Source organism: Melanotaenia boesemani, chromosome 9 (genome assembly GCF_017639745.1).
Source record: "Melanotaenia boesemani isolate fMelBoe1 chromosome 9, fMelBoe1.pri, whole genome shotgun sequence".
NCBI classification, from domain to species: Eukaryota; Metazoa; Chordata; class Actinopteri; order Atheriniformes; family Melanotaeniidae; genus Melanotaenia; species Melanotaenia boesemani.
In genome coordinates this window covers 9,854,521-9,873,462 of record NC_055690.1, presented here as the reverse complement: position 1 = coordinate 9,873,462, position 18,942 = coordinate 9,854,521, and the positions used below count along the sequence as shown (strand labels likewise).

The 18,942-nt window shown below is 38.8% G+C and overlaps 3 protein-coding genes across 4 annotated transcripts in view; 2 read left to right on the top strand and 1 right to left on the bottom strand.

Annotated features, from left to right (window-relative positions):
• The first annotated feature begins 939 nt into the window (after window positions 1-939).
• On the top strand, window positions 940-7,404 carry LOC121645842 (gastrula zinc finger protein XlCGF26.1-like). Its single transcript, XM_041994579.1, has 8 exons — window positions 940-1,268; window positions 2,522-2,620; window positions 2,713-2,920; window positions 3,841-3,911; window positions 4,427-4,552; window positions 4,889-5,174; window positions 5,335-6,080; window positions 6,208-7,404. Exons 1-8 carry the CDS (start codon window positions 1,113-1,115, stop codon window positions 6,472-6,474), a joined length of 1,959 nt encoding a protein of 652 aa, XP_041850513.1. The 5' UTR covers window positions 940-1,112; the 3' UTR covers window positions 6,475-7,404.
• Window positions 7,405-7,928: 524 nt separating this feature from the next.
• Window positions 7,929-11,066, bottom strand: si:dkey-182i3.11 (insulin-like growth factor-binding protein complex acid labile subunit). Of its 2 annotated transcripts, XM_041995044.1 has the most exons (3): window positions 10,980-11,066; window positions 10,373-10,594; window positions 7,929-10,145 (listed from the first exon to the last, which is right to left on the bottom strand). In XM_041995044.1, exons 2-3 carry the CDS (start codon window positions 10,586-10,588, stop codon window positions 8,193-8,195), a joined length of 2,169 nt encoding a protein of 722 aa, XP_041850978.1. In that variant the 5' UTR covers window positions 10,589-10,594; window positions 10,980-11,066; the 3' UTR covers window positions 7,929-8,192. The 2 variants fall into 2 exon arrangements, with proteins under 2 accessions (XP_041850978.1, XP_041850979.1); XM_041995045.1 differs by lacking the exon at window positions 10,980-11,066 and having other exon boundaries at window positions 10,312-10,416.
• Window positions 11,067-13,224: 2,158 nt separating this feature from the next.
• mark4b (MAP/microtubule affinity-regulating kinase 4b) overlaps window positions 13,225-18,942 on the top strand; it is a 67,137-nt gene continuing 61,419 nt past the window's right edge. Inside the window, exon 1 of the mRNA XM_041994295.1 lies at window positions 13,225-13,291. Coding sequence (XP_041850229.1) covers window positions 13,250-13,291 — 42 coding nt within the window. The 5' untranslated portion in view covers window positions 13,225-13,249. The remainder of the gene's footprint in view (window positions 13,292-18,942) is intronic.

Genomic DNA, 18,942 nt, shown 5'->3' with positions numbered 1-18,942 from the left:
AAGGGTCCAAGCCCAGATCCTGAAAACCAACCTCAAACCATAATCCCCTGTCCACCAAACTTTACACTTCTTACAATGCAGTCAGACTAGTGCTGTTATCGTGGCACTATGCATCCTCCAACCCCACTCAGTCATTTTTCGAGGCCTACCACTTCGTGGCTGAGTTGCTGTCGTTCCCAGTCGCTTCCACTTTATGATACCACTGACAGTTGACTGTGGAATATTTAGGAGTGAGGAAATTTCACAACTGGACTTGTTGCACAGGTGACATCGTATCACAGTACCATGCCTGAGAGTGACGCATTCCTTTAAAAATGTTTGTAGAAAGAGGCTGCATGCCTCAGTGCTTGATTTTTATACAACTGTGGCCATTGGAACACCCTATTTTAATTATTTGGATGGGTAAGTAAATACTTCTGGTAGTATCGTATTTTATACCAACAATTTTTACTGATGTAGTTCCGACTGTGTCCACAAGAGGACAGAAAACAAACACGATCTGACTTGTCCTTTGACATCCAGACAAAAAACCAAAACAAATCTAAAACACATTTATCAGTAATTTCTGTTTCTGTCGACATTTAAATTATTCTTATTATTTCTACCTACATAATTTGTATTGGTGTCATCTATATCACGTATTTCGTAGTTTGCTTTTTCATTTGCAACAATGCTAAACCCCGGGACCAGTGTTCACATTTCACTAGTAGAACATACCTTCTACCACAGTTGTGCTTCCGGTTGATATTTTCAAAATAAAACGACTCGCAATGCTGTCCTTCATATTCACGACATACATAATTTAAATAATGTCTTTCTGATTTTCTGTTTATGTTGAAATATTCTCATCAGCCAATAAAGTATTAAGCATTTAAGAACATGAGCTGTTAGAAATATTAGTATTTAAAGAACATGACCTTAGTGTGAGCAGGGCTCTCTTAGTTTGAAGAACATGAACTAGGAAGAAGACCCGTGCTGCGAGCATGTTAAATGATATTTTACATATAACTTTTTGCTAATCAAATCGACAGCATCTACTGTATTGTTTATAGCCCTCTGAATTAGAATCGGGACAAAGGTCGAACCGACACCGATACACGGTAACTGCTATCATGTCGGATCTGCAGACGGAGGTTTGCACCATTTTGGACATGATGGTCAGTCTGACTGTGTCAGAAATGAGTAAAGTTATCGGCGTTTCTGATCCAACACCTCCAGAAGTTTCTCCACGTGCCACAGAAGACACACCGGGTTCTTCGGACGACAAGGTAGCCTATATTAATCTGTACAGCTGACATGTGTGTTTGTTGTTCCTTTTGGTGTCCTCTCAGATGCTGGCGCTTGCTCCTTTTCTCGTGGCGTCCAGACAGTCAGCTGATCATAGAAATAGGATAAATAGCTGGTTGGTTCAGTTAGTTTTTTACCTACAAATGTTTTAGGACGATGATGCTAAATTTGGGCAAAACGACGTTTTAAGTGGTGCAGTAGATTAAGTAGTGGAACAATAATCCAGAAAATCCAACTTTGGTCGCCATTTTGAGTTGTTATTAAGGCCCGGACCTATCTATCTGCTGTATGTCTACAAGCGTCTGATTCGGGTTTCCTACCTGAACCAGGACAGATATTAATAGTAAACAATTACATTGTTTCTTTAGTCAAAATGAAAAATTTTCGTAAGTTTAAGGGGAATTATTTTCTTTGCTAACATCTGTTATATGCAAAGGAATTAAATCTATTTTAAGTTGTTTAGAGTCTGACCCTCGTGATTCAAATCCAGTAGACCAAAAGATATATTGTCCTAGGTTTTGTGTTCATGATTCCTCCAAGTTAGGCCAAGCAAAGTGCAGGAGCTGTAACTGAAGTAGGTCTGTCTTATGTCCAAAACCTGGTTCAAAATATGTTCAGCTGTTGGTCCAAATGTGGCCCTAATTCCAACAACAAATCTGACAGTAGCTATTTACTTAAACTGTTTTTTCTCTGGAGAAGTTTTTCCACATTAAATGAAAAAAAGTTCAATTGTATGCAGCACATTTACATCTACTGAACATTTGAGTTATATTTGCTCATTGTACTTTCATGTTGGACCTTTAACATTCAATTTAGTTATTTTTCCACTCTTTTGTAACAGTTTTTATACATAAGTTGGAGATTTTTTATTTTAAGAACTCTTTGCATAATATTCTTACAGAGGCCATCAGAACCTGATTATTTACCATTTCCCCCTCAAGAAAAAATAACTAGTGTATGCAAGGATACTTTATCTGATACTTAACCTTGAGCTGCTGCCACATTAATTTACAGACATGCAGCCGTGATGCTTTAATCTAGCTTCTTCTACAGATTCTGTCATTAGATAAATAAAACAGGTCTATTCAGACTTTTTTCCTTCATGATTTTCGCAGCACTAAGATGTTGAGTTTTTAATATAATCTGAGCCAAATGATGAAAGAAAACTGATTTCTGATTGTATTAGTATATTAAATTGCAGCCATCCACCTGACATCTGGATTTTTTTCTTCAGGTGATCCAGCTTCGTGTCTTCATGGCATCTCTGGCTCAAGAAGCTGCGGTGAAGATCTGCCAGCTGTTCGATGAATGTTCCTCTGTGCTGCGACTAGAAGTACACGACTATTACCACCATCTTTTCTGGCGGTTGAAACAAATCCAAAGTGAGTTTGATTTCCATCAAAAAGTGTTGTCTTTGTCCTGTAGGTGTCGCAGGGTGAGGCTGAGATGGAGGCCCTGAGGAGGAGACTGGAGGGGGTTGAGATGGAGCTCAAGCTGGTGCTGGAAAGCAACAGAGGACAGGAGGAAGCAGAGGAGGTGATGGAGGGAGGGCATGAATGGAGAGAGCAGAGGCGCAGAGCAGAAGGAGAAGGCGTCCAGAGCAGCCAGCGCTCAGGAAGGAAAAGTTGCAGAGGTGAGGAGGAGCTTGTCCTCTTGCTGTGGGATTCAAACACTGTAGATTTCGTTTAATTTCTTTATCTTAACCCAATAAAAATGGTGGGTTTTTATGTTAAAATCTTGTTCTAAATGGTACTAAACAAAGGGAAATTCAGAAATATTTTTATTCTCACTAGTTGAGAAATAGGTGAAATTGTCGACAATTAGCACATTTCAATATTTCTAGTCCAACCAAATATAAAAAATTAAAGCTCTTAAAGGGAGATGAACAATAATTTGGTTAAATACACCCAACTAGACTTAAATCGACCCCAGTTTGTGACATATTCTCCTAAAGTTGGACCTTTTTGTATCAACAGTGAAGTCTAAATGTATATTAATACAGCAGAATAGCCAGTAAAGCTGCTTTCATGTATTTTTATTTTATTTTGTCAGACATCTGAACACATGATAATTGTGTCTGAAAAGCAGAACATAAAGATTATATGTTAACTCACAGTCACAGTTTTGCTCTGATAAGATACTGACTAAATAATCATTGCTTCATCTGACAAAATCACTGCTCGCCTAACTTAAAGACAAGATCTGTGCAGTGAATTCAGATGTTTGTACATGTGTGGTGATCTCCCACAGAGAAGCTGCTCAGTGTCCTGAATGTTTGTCCACACGATCCACAGCGTTGCAGCATCGGACGATGACTCGATTCATCTCCTGTACATGTTTACCGGGACGAGGACGGTGGTCTTTTTAAATGATCAGGTTATAACAGTTGCTGAGGAACATTTGGAGGCAGATCTTTGTCTTTTCAACATGGTTCTGATGTTAGAGTATTGCTGTCTTTCTTGCCTTGATCTTGTCTTTCTGTGTCTGTCATACCTGGTGAAGAACAAACTGATACGTGCAACCATCTTTTATTTATTTATTTATTATTAACAGTGGTGTCTACTGGTGAAACTGGTGTGAAGAGGTCACCTATAATTCATCTGTGGAAAGGCAGAACTTATGAGGTAAAGTCTTAAATTGTAACTTCTCTTGTTTGTATTTGTTTTTCCTCTCTGCACACTACCCTTTATGGATGAATTATTGACTCTAAGTCAGGTTTGTTTACCCGCCTAACAAGTCTGCTCAGACTTTAATGTAGTGTACAGAACTGGCTTGTAGTGATTTAGTCTCTGTCAACCACAAGGGAGTCAGTGAAAGTGTATGATGCGTTCTGGCTCACATGTCTTTTTCTCAAAGCTCTGCAGCTGATTGAAGACTGCACAGCTTATTTTTACTGGGTGGGTAGATGAGCCCAGCTGTATCTAATTGGTACCGCTCCACCTCAAACACCAGCTCAGACCCTTTTCCCCACCAGCAGGGTGATGTTCTACATCCCAGCTGGAAATGATAGATCCAGCTTTCGCCTGTCACCCAGCTCACACTGCACCTGACCAATATTCACACATTAATCTGTGATTGTTTACAATGTTCAGTGGGCATCGGCCTAAATCTGTCTTTTATCTTTTTTTATTGTTTTCAGGAAAACAGCCAACCAGTTCTGATAAAAAACGAGGGGCTGGAGGGCTCAGCTGACCAGGTGTCCTCTGATTCTGGTCAGTACAGAGAGGAGCCCACCCAGGAAGATGATAATGACCCAGACTACCAGGTCGGTTTCATAATTAATTTGCTTTAGTATTTTTTTCTATGTGTTCAGAATTTACATGATTATAAACAGAGCAACATGCTTCTTTTAATTCTGTTAATGTGCACATCTTGTTTTATTAAAGATTAGATAACTTACTGCAAGCTTCACCTCCAAACTGCTGCCTGCTGTGTGTTAGAGTGTGTGTGAAGGCCGGTCTGGGTCAAACATGAGCTACACATATGAATGATGATTTAGCCTTTTTGTTTTTTTTATTAGTATCAATTGAACATGACCAAAAATAAGGCAACTTTCATTTAATAAAAAAAAAAAAACATTGATGGTACCATTTTCTTTCAGTTGGAACCAGAAGAGCTGGATGATGGTGACCAAGTATACACCACCAGATCTAAACGTGTCGTAAAACCCAAATCGCACCTTGTTCGAGCCATGAGGGAGAGGCAGAATCGAAAGGATCAGCCTCTGTGCTGCAAATACTGCAGGAAAACCTTCAGCAAGGTGCCGCAGCTCATAGCCCACCAGGTCGTCCATGCGGCAAACGCAGAGAAACCCTTCCACTGCTCTCAGTGTGGCCGAGGCTTTTCCTTCCAGCGAAGCCTCAAGGCTCACCTGCTGCTTCATACAGGCAGGTGTCCATGTTCATTCTCAATAAAAACTTACATGTAACATGTGCAAATAGTTTTTTTTACCAACAAAACTCAAGTTTTGAGAAGGTAGTTCACCTGCACTGCTCGGGTTTTACAATGTAAGGTTTTAGAATAAATCCTCCCTGTTTTCATGTGCAGGTGAAAGACCACACACGTGTGATGTTTGTGGAAAGGGTTTCACCCTGAAACAGCTTCTGAGGAACCACCAGCGTCTCCATGCTGACGTGCGTCCTTTTTGCTGTGAGCAGTGCGGGAAGAGTTTCTATCGAGCTCATGGCCTGAAAATGCACCAGATGGTCCACACCGGCGAGCGGGCTTATAACTGCCAGTACTGCAACAAAAGCTTCACAATACAAGGTAACCTGCAGCGCCACCTGCGCATACACACAGGGGAAAAGCCGTTCAGGTGTGAGACTTGTGGCAAGAGCTTCAACCAGGCAGATACGCTAAAAGGCCACCAGCGCATACACACCGGTGAACGCCCCTTCAGCTGCGAGACCTGCGGCAAGTGCTTCATCCAAAAAAGTGCCTTGAAGATGCACCAGAAGACTTCTCACTCGGACGAGAAGGCGCTGGCCTGCGTTGCGTGTGGAACCACCATTGCTTGTGTCGACTCGCTACGCAAACACCTCCAGACACACGCAACGACTATCCCATGTATGTGTGTGCTTTGCGGCCGTCGGCTCTGCTCCATCACAGAGTTGCGCTCGCACCAGCAGGAGCACACGGTGGACCGGCCCTACAGCTGCAGCGTCTGTGGGAAGAGCTTCAAGTCATCCAGCTACCTGAAGATTCACCTTAAGACGCACAGCGGAGAGAGGCCGTTCTCCTGCGACATCTGTGGCCGCATGTTCACGCAGCACAGCAGCCTGAAGTCACATAAGGTAGGTTTACGTTCAGATTGGATTAAATCATCCCCCAAAAGTCCTTTTTTTTCCATCTACATTTAGATAATTTTCAAAAAGGCAGCCATTAATTAAATATCTTGTCTTTACCTCCTCTCCTCCAAAGGTGGTCCATACTGGCGAGAAACCATTCAGCTGCGACACATGTGGGAAATGTTTTAGCAACACAGGCAACCTGAACAGACACCAGCGAATCCACACGGGGGAGAAACCGTTCACCTGCGACACATGTGGACGCAGCTTCAACCAAGGCAACAGCCTCAAGGCCCACCAGCAGATTCACACTGGGGAGAAGCAGTTCATGTGCGACAAGTGTGGGAAGAGTTTCTCCTACCTGAGGAACCTGAAGGACCACAAGTGTTTCTACATCTGAAGATAATCTGAGATGTTACATTTTCCCTGGTGGCAGAGTAAATGGTAGAGCCTCTTCTGTGTTACATTCAGCCTCCACAACTGAATGTACAAACTTATTCAGGATCAGCTGCAGGCTGAATGCAGGCTCTGTGTGTTGCCAACTGTCTCAGACCTGAAGAGTAGAGTCTTCATTTAGGAAAGGACTCAACAATTTGGCAAATGGATTTAAATGTTTACTTGTTTCAGAGTCTATTTACCAGAAGGATGAACACTTAACTTGCAGGATTCTGTGTGCAGTCCATCTTCAGTATATGTTGTTGAACATAAAGCTGTTTTCACACATTAACAATAAATAGTGTGCAAGTTGTGAATTTGTTTGGATGGATGGATGGATGGATGGATAGATAGATAGATAGATGGATAGATAGATGAGTAAATTTTAGAAGCTGAATTAATATGCAATGATTTACTCAAGGAAAGGATTTTCAGACCTTGAATAGTTGTGATAAACTTGGGATCATCTTAGTATGGACAACCCATGCCTGACAGTGTTCCATGTGGGAGGAGACGTGTAGAAAACTCATGGTTTCTTTATAGTGAACCTGCCAGCAAAGATTACTTCAGGTCAGTTGTCATTGTAATAGACTCAAGGTAAGCCTTACCTCTCTTTATGCACTGCATTGAGCTATTTTACTGTGAGTAAAAACCACATTGAGAAGATTCAGACTATAATCAAGTTAAATCATATCTCCATACAGTACGATGATTACACTTGGTAAGATTTCCTGAATTAAGAAGAAATCCCCGGACTTACCCGGACAAATGAGAAATATCTTAACTTGATATTAGTAAAGCAAAAAGCATGAATATAATAAGCATGTGTTATGCTAGCAGCCGTTCAGCAGTTGCCAATTGTTCGTGTTCCAACATCTTTTCTCTGAATTCTAAAGCCCACTTTTGAAAGAAAACACTTAGGTTTAAGGAGGATTTCATTGTTTCCATGTAGTGCCATATCACGAGAGTTAATGGATTAAATGTGTTGGGTTATTCTGACATTACTATATAAACAAGTGTGGAAAGATAATATATAAAACAAATATATAATGCTAGCAGCTGTTAAGTTGTAGCTAGCTTTTATGCTCAGTTAAGCTAGCTTAATGTAGCACATTTTTCTTAAACTCTTAAACAATAATTCAAATGAAAACCCTTACATTTTAAAATTATTTGGCTTTTCTTTGAAGTTCTTGTTAAATGTGTTCAGTTAAAGCAAGTTGTAAACTAATTTTACGTCCCTTTATAAAGTTAAAAACCCTCCTACAGCCTGCCACTGCTTTTCAGTGTTTCTCACTTTGAGAGAAAAGAATTTTAAACAAGACAGTCCTGAATTTGAGAATGGCAGTTAAAATCCTTTTTTAAGCTCTGCTTCTCACCCTTTTGAGATAAAGATGATACACATAAAATGTTCATGTTTGTTTCTTTTATTGACTCATAATGCATACAAAGCAGCATAGAGCTTCAAACTTACAAATGCATACATACACACAGAAATTCACAAGCCATCATCTCTGCACATGATTAACCTTTACAGCCTTAAAAAGAGGGGTTTTCCAAGATGTGAAGGCTTTACAATTTTACCTCAGAAAAGCACTAATGTGTGCTTAAATTTACACAAATCCTGCTTGCACACTTTGACATGACACAAAAATGAAAATTTTTTATATTCATTATACTTTAAAATCAAGCACCGAGTTCAAAAAGCAGAGAAATGTAAAATGTAAAAGGTTTTAGAGAATGCAACCAGGTCAGAGGAAGCCACTGTGTGCTAACAGCTGTGACATTATGTGCAGAAACAGGAAATGAAGACGAACCCCTTGCTGCACTTGTAATGCAATAATCAAGTAAGAATAGGGGCAACTGGGCAGACTGTGAAAGTGGTGTGGTTTCAGTCAGGGTTGAGTTTTCACAGACAAACTTTGATGAAGAGGATGTGAAGCAGGTTGGCTGATCTGCTAGTTTGTTTCTGTGGATAGTAACCCAGTTACAGACGTAGAGCATATTCACACAGTCGCAATCCCAGAAATTACCTGACAGATAAATAGTGGTAAAGTTTTCCAAAGGCTCCAAAGTCCCACTTTGCAGTGTTCTGAGCTGGTTGGACTTCAGGCTCAGTTTCCGGAGATATCCTAGTCCTTGAAAGACACCAGGCTCCAGGTGAGCCAGCTTGTTTCCATCCAGATTTAGTTCTCTTAGTGTTGATAGCCGGACAAAGAGCAGATGGGGAAAACTATCCAGGCTGTTGTTCTGCAGCAGAAGTCTGCGGAGGTTTCGGAGGGAATGAAAGGTGTTGAGAGGGATTTTTTGAATGTGATTGAAGCTCAACCTGAGTTCTTTAAGACAGGTCAAGCCTTCAAAGCCAGAAACAGACAATTCAGACAGATTATTGTTACCCAGATCCAGTGTTACAAGTTTTCTGAGACCCATGAAGATGTTAGAAGGAAGTTGAACTATGTGGTTTCCATCTAGTTTTAATTCTTTTAAATGTGTTAAGTCTCTGAACTGGTCTGGGTGTAGAGAAGAGAGGTGGTTACTGGAGAGTCTCACTGACTGTACTCTCACTAAATCATGGAAGACTGAGGGATGCAGGGACTTAATGTGGTTGTTGCTCAGATCTATTTCTTTGAGGGCATTTAACATGTGGAATATTCCCTTTGGGAGGTGTTTCAGAGCATTTTGTTTCAAGTTCAGCCTCTGTAGTGACGTGAGCTTAACAAAGATAGTATGGTGGAGCTCCAGGATGTGGTTGTGCGACAGCTGTAATTCTTTTAGTTTGTGCAGGGCATCAAATAACCCAGCTGGTAAGTCAGAGATGCTATTGTTGTCCAGATGCAGCTCCTGCAGATGGGTCAAGTTACTGAAAACATCTGCCGGAAGTAACTTCAGTCTGTTCCTGTCCAAATCCAGAAGCTTCAGGCTGATCAGACTTTTGAAGACATTGGAGGGAAGAGAAGTTAAGATGTTTTGACTAAGATCCAGGTCAGTCATATTGAGCAGACCTGTTAGGGACCCCTCTGACAGGGTGGTCAGGTTGTTGCTGCTCAAGTCGAGTTGGACCAACAGGCTCAGTGAGGAGAAGGAATCCTCTGGAAGGCTGAGGAGTTTGTTCATGGCTAGATTCAGAAGCTTAAGCTTTTTTAAATCTCTTAATGCCTCCAATGGAACTTCTTCCAACTGGTTACCACTAAGGTCAAGGTGTTCGAGACCTGTTGCTCCTCTGAAACCAGCCTTTCCCACATTTCTGATTCTATTATTAGACAGGAAAAGTTTCTGTAACTCAGCAGAGCTCCTGAAAACATTGTCTTCTATCTGTGTTATACAGTTGTAGCTGAGATGGAGTTCAGTGAGGTTGAGGGCTCCCTCCAGGACACCTGCCTGTAGCGTTTCAATCTGGTTATATGTCAAAAACAGCATCTTCAGATTAGCCAGTTCATAGAGGAATCCAACTGGTAAATGTTTGATCTGGTTCTTACTCAGATCCAATAAGCTGAGAGCTGGGCAGTTCAGGAACTGACCAGGGTGTAAATTCTTCAGGTTGTTGTCACGCAGGAGGAGCTTAGTTAGCTTCGTCATATTGGGGCAAACTGGGTTTAGTGAAAGGAAGACACTTAGCTGGTTCTGTGTTAGGTCCAGGACCTGCAGTAGAGAGAATAAAAGAAGATGAGTATCATGTTTAATCCTTACAGCCAAATCTGCATTAAACCAGTGTATGAAAACACATCAAATAGTAAAGAAATATGTTTTTGTGTCAGCCTGTTTCACAGTATAATGCTGTATACAGACAGCATCAGGAGCATCTTACCAGAATGAGTTGTTCTCATAACCACCACACAGAAAGTGGTTTCCAGTCTGTTGTTTCATACCTGCAGCATATTCAGCCCATTTTCCGGTACTTCCTGTATCTTATTGTTTGAGATGTAGAGCTTCTCCGTGGTCCCGGGCAGCTCAGGGATCTGCTGTAGTCCTTTTCCTCGACATGTAACAGTGGTCAGGTTGTAGAGACACCGGCAGGCAGGTGGACAGAGATCAGACGGCAACACCAAGAGGCTCAGAGAGGCCAAAGTTAGAGCTGCCTGCATGGTCGGCTGCAGCAGAACATTTAACAATGAAAAATTCACACAATATTAAACTCTTCCATCCAACAGAAAAAGTTCTTGGAGTAAATTTGGCATCAGTGAGTTAACGGTGACTTCATGTTACAAATAAATACAGTTTTATTTATGTGTTCTTAAGGATTTTTTTCCTATCTTAAACATTAGCTTAAACTATTTAACTCTGAACTGTGAAAGCCTTAATTTGGTTTTGACTTTAACATTTTTAAATATACTAATTGATTACAATTTGTCACTATATTTTTGTTATCTGCAGGTCATAAATTACAATTTAAACAGCTTCAAGTGTTATATGTTTGTACATAAACAAGGAAAGCAGCTCGGAGTGGTTGACCATTTTATTTAAATTAAGACTTACCTCTAAGTAGAGGACAGTGCTCGATGTTATGTTTGGTAGCAAGTTTTCTGTAAAAGCTGAGAAGAAACAGTTTGCAGACTGTCTTAAGCTGTGGTGTATGTTAAGATCATGTGGTTCGGAGGAAGGTGTGGTTAGAAATTATACAGCTTCAAAATTACCATTGCAGTTATGAGAACAGCTTTGTCACACACAGAGACAGGATTAAAGAAATTCCCCATTCACACTTATGAACTGCAAAATCAGATCTATTGTTCTAAAGAAAAAAGGACTCATTGGCTTCAATCCTCGGCTTGGGTTTGTAACAACACAGTGGCCCCTAATTTACACATAATCTGACAGCTTAGGGTCATGCACAAATTACTTGTGTCATTTTTTCAGCCTGAAATAATTTTTTGGCATTGAGATAAAATATTTTTATTTTTATACAGGCTCGTGTTTGGCTTTAAATCTACGCTAATGAAAAACACTGCAGCAGTATGTTAAAAAATTCTTGCTTAGTCTCAAAAGTAGCTTTATGCATCCTTGATGCTTCTGTAGGTTTGTGTTTCTGCAGATACTTCTTCATTACTGTCAGCTCTTCACCAGCAGATGGCGCATTTCTATCAAGAATATTTCAAATTTCTTCCTTTTATGTGAAGAAAATCTTTTTTCTGTCTCTCTAAAAAGAAGCTTGTATTCTATTAATTTATTTCAGTCTGCAGCTTTTTAAATTAGGCTGCATTTCTTTCTTTCTGTCTTCGATTCTACAAGCAAAAAACTCCCAAACATGTTTTAATTGATTAAGAAGGCATGATGGAAGGAATCCATAAGGTTTCAGTTTTTTACTTTCTGCAGACTAATCTTGCACTTTTAACTCAATAATACATTTTATTGAAAACTGGTCATTCAAAAAGACTAAGATTGGTCTGATTTATTTTATTTTATTTTATTTTAGTTTATTTTAGTTTATTTTAGTTTATTTAATTTGTGTGTGCATTATTTTAAATCTCTGTGAATGACGTCAGCATTTAGCCGTCTTGCTGGACAGACATGGGCCTGTACAGTAGGTCAGGCTGGCTCTAATCCCAGGGCCAGCATCACTGAAGGAAGTGTGGGGGATTGGCAGAGGCAGCAGTCATTACAACCAGTGGAAGAGGAAATAAACAGTGTGACTGTTGTAGTCATTTTTATACAGCTTCCGGAAACTTTTGAGTCCCCTTAAAAGGGTTAAAAGTTTCTTTTTGTTTTTATGCCAACTTAACATCCAGGTCTTAAAAATGAAAAATTCTATAAATGTGCTTTAAGAAAACAAAAATAGAATGTGACTTAAAGGAAATGTTTTTTTAACGAGTACTTATTTAAAATGTATTTAAGCAGGTATTGCAAAATAAAAACATGACAGAACACGATAGAAATGATTTGGCCAGAGGCTGAAACATGTTTACAGACAGAGCCAACTCATTCTTAAACGTGGCTTTTCTGACGCTATTAAAATTTGTTTATTACATAGATGTTTTTAGCTCAAGATTACAGGATAGGATTTTGTTATTGTCACATCTTTAAAAATCTGATTTAAATTAAAATAAAAGTGCAGGCTCAAACTCGGTTTTAGTGAGTAAACTGTTTATGCTCTTGTACTTCTGTTAGAGTGAGCATTTAAAAGGATCAGCTCCTGGTTCTGGGACTGAGTTCGGCTGTAGCTGTGATGGTTAAACTCAATAACCAGATAATAAGATTTAAAATAAAAATCCTGACAGTAATTTATGTGTTTGTTGATGTGTTGATTCATTCTTGGTCAGGGTGGTTTATGTTTGGATTGATCCCTGCTGACGTGCCCAGAGCTGTACAAATCACATACATGCACGCACACACACACACACACACTTGTAGAGAACATCAGAGACAGGTTCTCCTATTACCACCCTTTGTTTTCCATAGCCCATTAGATATATTGACAATTCCACATCTAGTAGTTATTTTGCTCTAATTGGTTTAGACACAGCTGACCGGGATAATGATGCTGATGTACTCTTTGTTCACTGTGTTCGGTACAGGCTCTGCAGTCTGTGGAAATATGGACTGCTGTGCTGGGTGATCTTTACAGCATTGATCCTCTTGCTCTTCCAGCAATAGAACTTTATTCTGCTGGTAAATGCCTTTCTCTGCCTGATGACAGCAAACTTGCACATGTGTTGCTCACTTGCTCCTTCCACTACCAGCCCCTCAATTTCCCGGGTTTCAGACCACCAAGGGTCCCACTTACAACCAGGAAGTAAGGCTGGAGAGGAAGGATGAGGCCCTGGGTTCGTTCCAACAGGTCCAGATCAATCCAGGTAAAACTTGTGTTTCTATTTTCTATTTTGTAATTATTTCAAGTGAAGACTCTGAGAATTCTAAATAATAAACAACCAAACACTTGAAACACCAACAATCAGCTTGTATGTACTTTACACTGCAATAATGCATTTAGTTTAGATTTAAATTTAGTCCACATGGGGATGAAGCCTGATCCTTACTTTAGTAAAAGACCTCATCAGATCCTGAACTACAGGTAATCATTGCACAAAAATAAATATGTATTTTATTATATTCAATTATTGAGCTCTAGAAAGAGTTCTCACCACTTGCTCACATCTTTACTCCCAAAATTTTATTTATAGTCTGAAAATAAGTTGATTAAAAAACACATACATAACTCAGCTTTCACTTTTGAAACAACTTGACACCAGACACAAAATATGAAGAAATAAACAGGCATCTAAACATTCAATGAACTTCAAAGCAAAGAGGCAGAAGTTAGGATCAATATTCTCAATGAAGGTCAACCAGACTGATGAGTGTTAGAGCTCTTCTCTGCCGTCGAATGATTGGTGCATATGTAAGGAGTCAGGAAGATGTACAGGCTCATACTCTGCAGTGTTTGGTTTTAGATGCTCTGCTTTATGAATTTTTCAGGGCTGGAGGGTTTATAGAGATACAGTTAGCTACAATGTGATGTTCCATTTGTACTTGAATATGGAGTTTTTGTCTGCTAACCAGAAAAAATCATTTGAAACTCATAAAAACACAATATAGGTTATGCTGCACTGTAAAGCCGTCATTAGTGTGAAAATAACTTAAACTAGTAAAGCATCAACATGATGTAGGAACAACCATTTTCAGCTTCATAGTTAGGATTGATTGTGCTATTAGCAGAATACAGTTGTGACATCTCATTTACTTCACAGTACATCTTCATAATATTTTAACTGAAAATGAAACAAAAGAAAAAAATCCTTGGACTCTCGTGTAATTTAGCAACCTTTCAAATAAGTTTAAAAAGCTTATTTTTATTTAAGACTGAAGAAACGCATGCAGATAATCGTTCATCCTCTGCTAGTATATAGTTAGATGCAGAAGTCTTGAAGTACATCTAATTTCTTTTTATTTTCCTTCCAAGCAGCCAGGCATAGTTGTAATCTTTTAACATGGTCTTGATCTGTAGTTCTTCGGGCTTCCTGAGGCTCCGTCCGTGTTTTTCCTTGGACATTTGCTGCTTTATTTACCCATTTTCATGCCAGTTATTGTATCTGACTGTTTTTTTTAGTATTGTTAGTGTTAAGCCAATGATTTATGAATCAATCAAGTATAAAAAGGCAACTAACTCAAGGGGTGAATCAGTGTTGTGTCTAGCAAAGGACCTATGTTGAATTTGATCTTTTGGCTCTTGTTTGTTCTCAATTCTTTATACCAAAGATAACACAGTTTGACAGACAAAAAATAGGATTTTTGCAGCAATAAGGTGATTTCCAAAGAACTATTATCTGAAAACCTGGGATGTTTCAGCATGGTGAGCAATGTGTTCTTTGAAGAAACTAGACAAGAGGAGGAAAAGTAAAAAAGTGAATCTTCAACAGAACAGAATCTGAAAGTGATTTCCATAATAGGAACAAATCCATGAAAGATCTAACACTCGACCTTCAGTTGATCCATCTACTGTTGGTCAAAGTCTCATCAGAAATGGTCTCCGTGGAAGGGTGGCTTCCAAGAAATTATTCTTAAGGAAGGGAATCAGGGAGAAAAGGCTGATTTATGCCACATGATAAGAGAACTGGGCTGAAAATCACTGGCAACAGATCTGATAGAGGAATGAATCCTTTCCAGGGCCCAGACCTCAACATTATTGAAGCAGTGTGTGATCATCTTGATAGAGAATAAAACAAACAGCAGCCAACATACAAAGAAGAGCTTTGAAAAGTCATTCAAGAAGTGTGGAAAAATATTTCACAAGACTGCTTAAAAAGCTACAAGAAAGCTTTTCTAAGAATCAAATACTGACTTTCAAGCTCTTTCAAATTGTTCAAACTTTGTTTTCCACGCATTATATAAGTTAATAAGGGGTGACTAGATTTTTGTACAGTACAATATATTGCTTGTTGGTGTTAGCAGATGAACCTTTTTATTACAGATTAAGTGCATGGTGTTACACACACCTGCTTTTAGTCTGCCATTGTAATTGTATATATATATATAAATATATATATATATATGTGTGTGTGTGTATATATATGTATATATATGTATGTATATATATATATTTAGATTTTCATCAAAAACAACAATAAGACAAGAAAACATATAATTATAAAAACCTGGACATGTTGGATTTAGTAAAAATCTGTATTATTTGAACTTTTGGTGGCAACTAAAAGTCAACAACAGTTTTATGTTGTATTCCCATTTCAGAAGCTTCATAATTCTTTCAAAAGAATATGGCCTAAGCTCTGATGATACTAATGAATGGCATCCAACATTTTGATCCAAAATTTCCTATTGGTACTCAGTTTGGTTTTGATCTAGTGACTATGAAGGCTACTGCATGTAATTTACAAAAGTTTTATACTAATCAAACCATTCAGTGGCTACGTGTGTCCTATGGATCTAAGTATTGTCTCATGGAAACAAAACAAACAAACAAACAAAAAAACTATTAGTATTTATCACAGGTTTATATTCAGGAAAACTATATATGGATTTGAAGTGACCTTGCAGGGGGCAAGTAGGTCCAAACCATGACTGGATAATTCCCCTACAGCATAACAGAGCCACCAGATCCCCTCACTGTTGGCGTAAAGCATTAAGGGTTTCCTTCACCTACGTTTTCTGTAAATGAGCATCAGTCTGATAGTTGCGCAGGTGACGCATTTGACACATATCCACATAACCTCAAATATTTTTCAGACCGATAATCTGTAGTCGTGTCTAATCTTAGCCGCCAGGGGGCAAACATTTCTTCTTGGAGGACTTGAAAAGATAAAATAGCTTTTCTATGTACAAATTCGCCTGGGAAAAAGTTGAAATTATTCAAAACATGGCTTGTTGTAACTGTGTTAGTAAATTGTAGACAGTTAACCAGTCGTTTGGGGGTAAATATTACTTTAATTACGAGCGCTAGTTAATGAATTAGGATGACTGATTTTGTGTGGAGTACCTGAAGGCAGCAAAAGTGAACAGAGCGGCGCATGTGCGTGTGCACGAGCGGCCACAGACGCAGAGCTCTGCCTGTTCTTACCGCGCCGACGTCCCTCCCTCTTTCTCTTGTCACTGTGTTGAGGTGGAGGGGAGGGAGATCCCGTTTTCTGTCGTATTTATTATTATTTTAACGAAAACAACTGTTAGTTTATAGCATGGAGAGAAGGACGTCTTCGAGTTCTGATGCCGGTAGTTTTTCATTCACAGCGGTACTGCTGGTTACCAAAGCGAACAAGAGGATCTAAAAGCGGACTGGACTGAGAAGAACTGGAGTCTGTGAGGTTGCACATCCACCGCTTTCTTCAACTGCAGTTGGTCATTGATTTATTTCCCCAAGACTGCGTCTGTCTCTCAGCACTCAGAATTGCTGTCTCCGTTAGGTTCTGGTTCTCTGGCTGTTCTTTCGTGAGCGCCGCCGTTTTGACTTTTGTCATCCAAAAATGTCCCATTAGCTAGCTAACAGGAAAACAGAAACTCCCCTTTCTTCTGAACTCGACCAGTAGTGGTCGCAGGGACAGAGACCATCGTGTTTGCTCTCGAAGCTCTTACCATTTACCTCAATGTTTATGCTTTTATTTTATTTTTTTTTTCAGTTGGAGATGACACAGCTGATAAACCGGTGATAGCCGGGATTTTTTTTTTTTCTTCTAGTGATCCATCCACCGTCAACCGAAATGATACTCATAAAAACACAATATAGGTTATGCTGCACTGTAAAGCCGTCATTAGTGTGAAAATAACTTAAACTAGTAAAGCATCAACATGATGTAGGAACAACCATTTTCAGCTTCATAGTTAGGATTGATTGTGCTATTAGCAGAATACAGTTGTGACATCTCATTTACTTCACAGTACATCTTCATAATATTTTAACTGAAAATGAAACAAAAGAAAAAAATCCTTGGACTCTCGTGTAATTTAGCAACCTTTCAAATAAGTTTAAAAAGCTTATTTTTATTTAAGACTGAAGAAACGCATGCAGATAATCGTTCATCCTCTGCTAGTATATAGTTAGATGCAGAAGTCTTGAAGTACATCTAATTTCTTTTTATTTTCCTTCCAAGCAGCCAGGCATAGTTGTAATCTTTTAACATGGTCTTGATCTGTAGTTCTTCGGGCTTCCTGAGGCTCCGTCCGTGTTTTTCCTTGGACATTTGCTGCTTTATTTACCCATTTTCATGCCAGTTATTGTATCTGACTGTTTTTTTTAGTATTGTTAGTGTTAAGCCAATGATTTATGAATCAATCAAGTATAAAAAGGCAACTAACTCAAGGGGTGAATCAGTGTTGTGTCTAGCAAAGGACCTATGTTGAATTTGATCTTTTGGCTCTTGTTTGTTCTCAATTCTTTATACCAAAGATAACACAGTTTGACAGACAAAAAATAGGATTTTTGCAGCAATAAGGTGATTTCCAAAGAACTATTATCTGAAAACCTGGGATGTTTCAGCATGGTGAGCAATGTGTTCTTTGAAGAAACTAGACAAGAGGAGGAAAAGTAAAAAAGTGAATCTTCAACAGAACAGAATCTGAAAGTGATTTCCATAATAGGAACAAATCCATGAAAGATCTAACACTCGACCTTCAGTTGATCCATCTACTGTTGGTCAAAGTCTCATCAGAAATGGTCTCCGTGGAAGGGTGGCTTCCAAGAAATTATTCTTAAGGAAGGGAATCAGGGAGAAAAGGCTGATTTATGCCACATGATAAGAGAACTGGGCTGAAAATCACTGGCAACAGATCTGATAGAGGAATGAATCCTTTCCAGGGCCCAGACCTCAACATTATTGAAGCAGTGTGTGATCATCTTGATAGAGAATAAAACAAACAGCAGCCAACATACAAAGAAGAGCTTTGAAAAGTCATTCAAGAAGTGTGGAAAAATATTTCACAAGACTGCTTAAAAAGCTACAAGAAAGCTTTTCTAAGAATCAAATACTGACTTTCAAGCTCTTTCAAATTGTTCAAACTTTGTTTTCCACGCATTATATAAGTTAATAAGGGGTGACTAGATTTTTGTACAGTACAATATATTGCTTGTTGGTGTTAGCAGATGAACCTTTTTATTACAGATTAAGTGCATGGTGTTACACACACCTGCTTTTAGTCTGCCATTGTAATTGTATATATATATATAAATATATATATATATATGTGTGTGTGTGTATATATATGTATATATATGTATGTATATATATATATTTAGATTTTCATCAAAAACAACAATAAGACAAGAAAACATATAATTATAAAAACCTGGACATGTTGGATTTAGTAAAAATCTGTATTATTTGAACTTTTGGTGGCAACTAAAAGTCAACAACAGTTTTATGTTGTATTCCCATTTCAGAAGCTTCATAATTCTTTCAAAAGAATATGGCCTAAGCTCTGATGATACTAATGAATGGCATCCAACATTTTGATCCAAAATTTCCTATTGGTACTCAGTTTGGTTTTGATCTAGTGACTATGA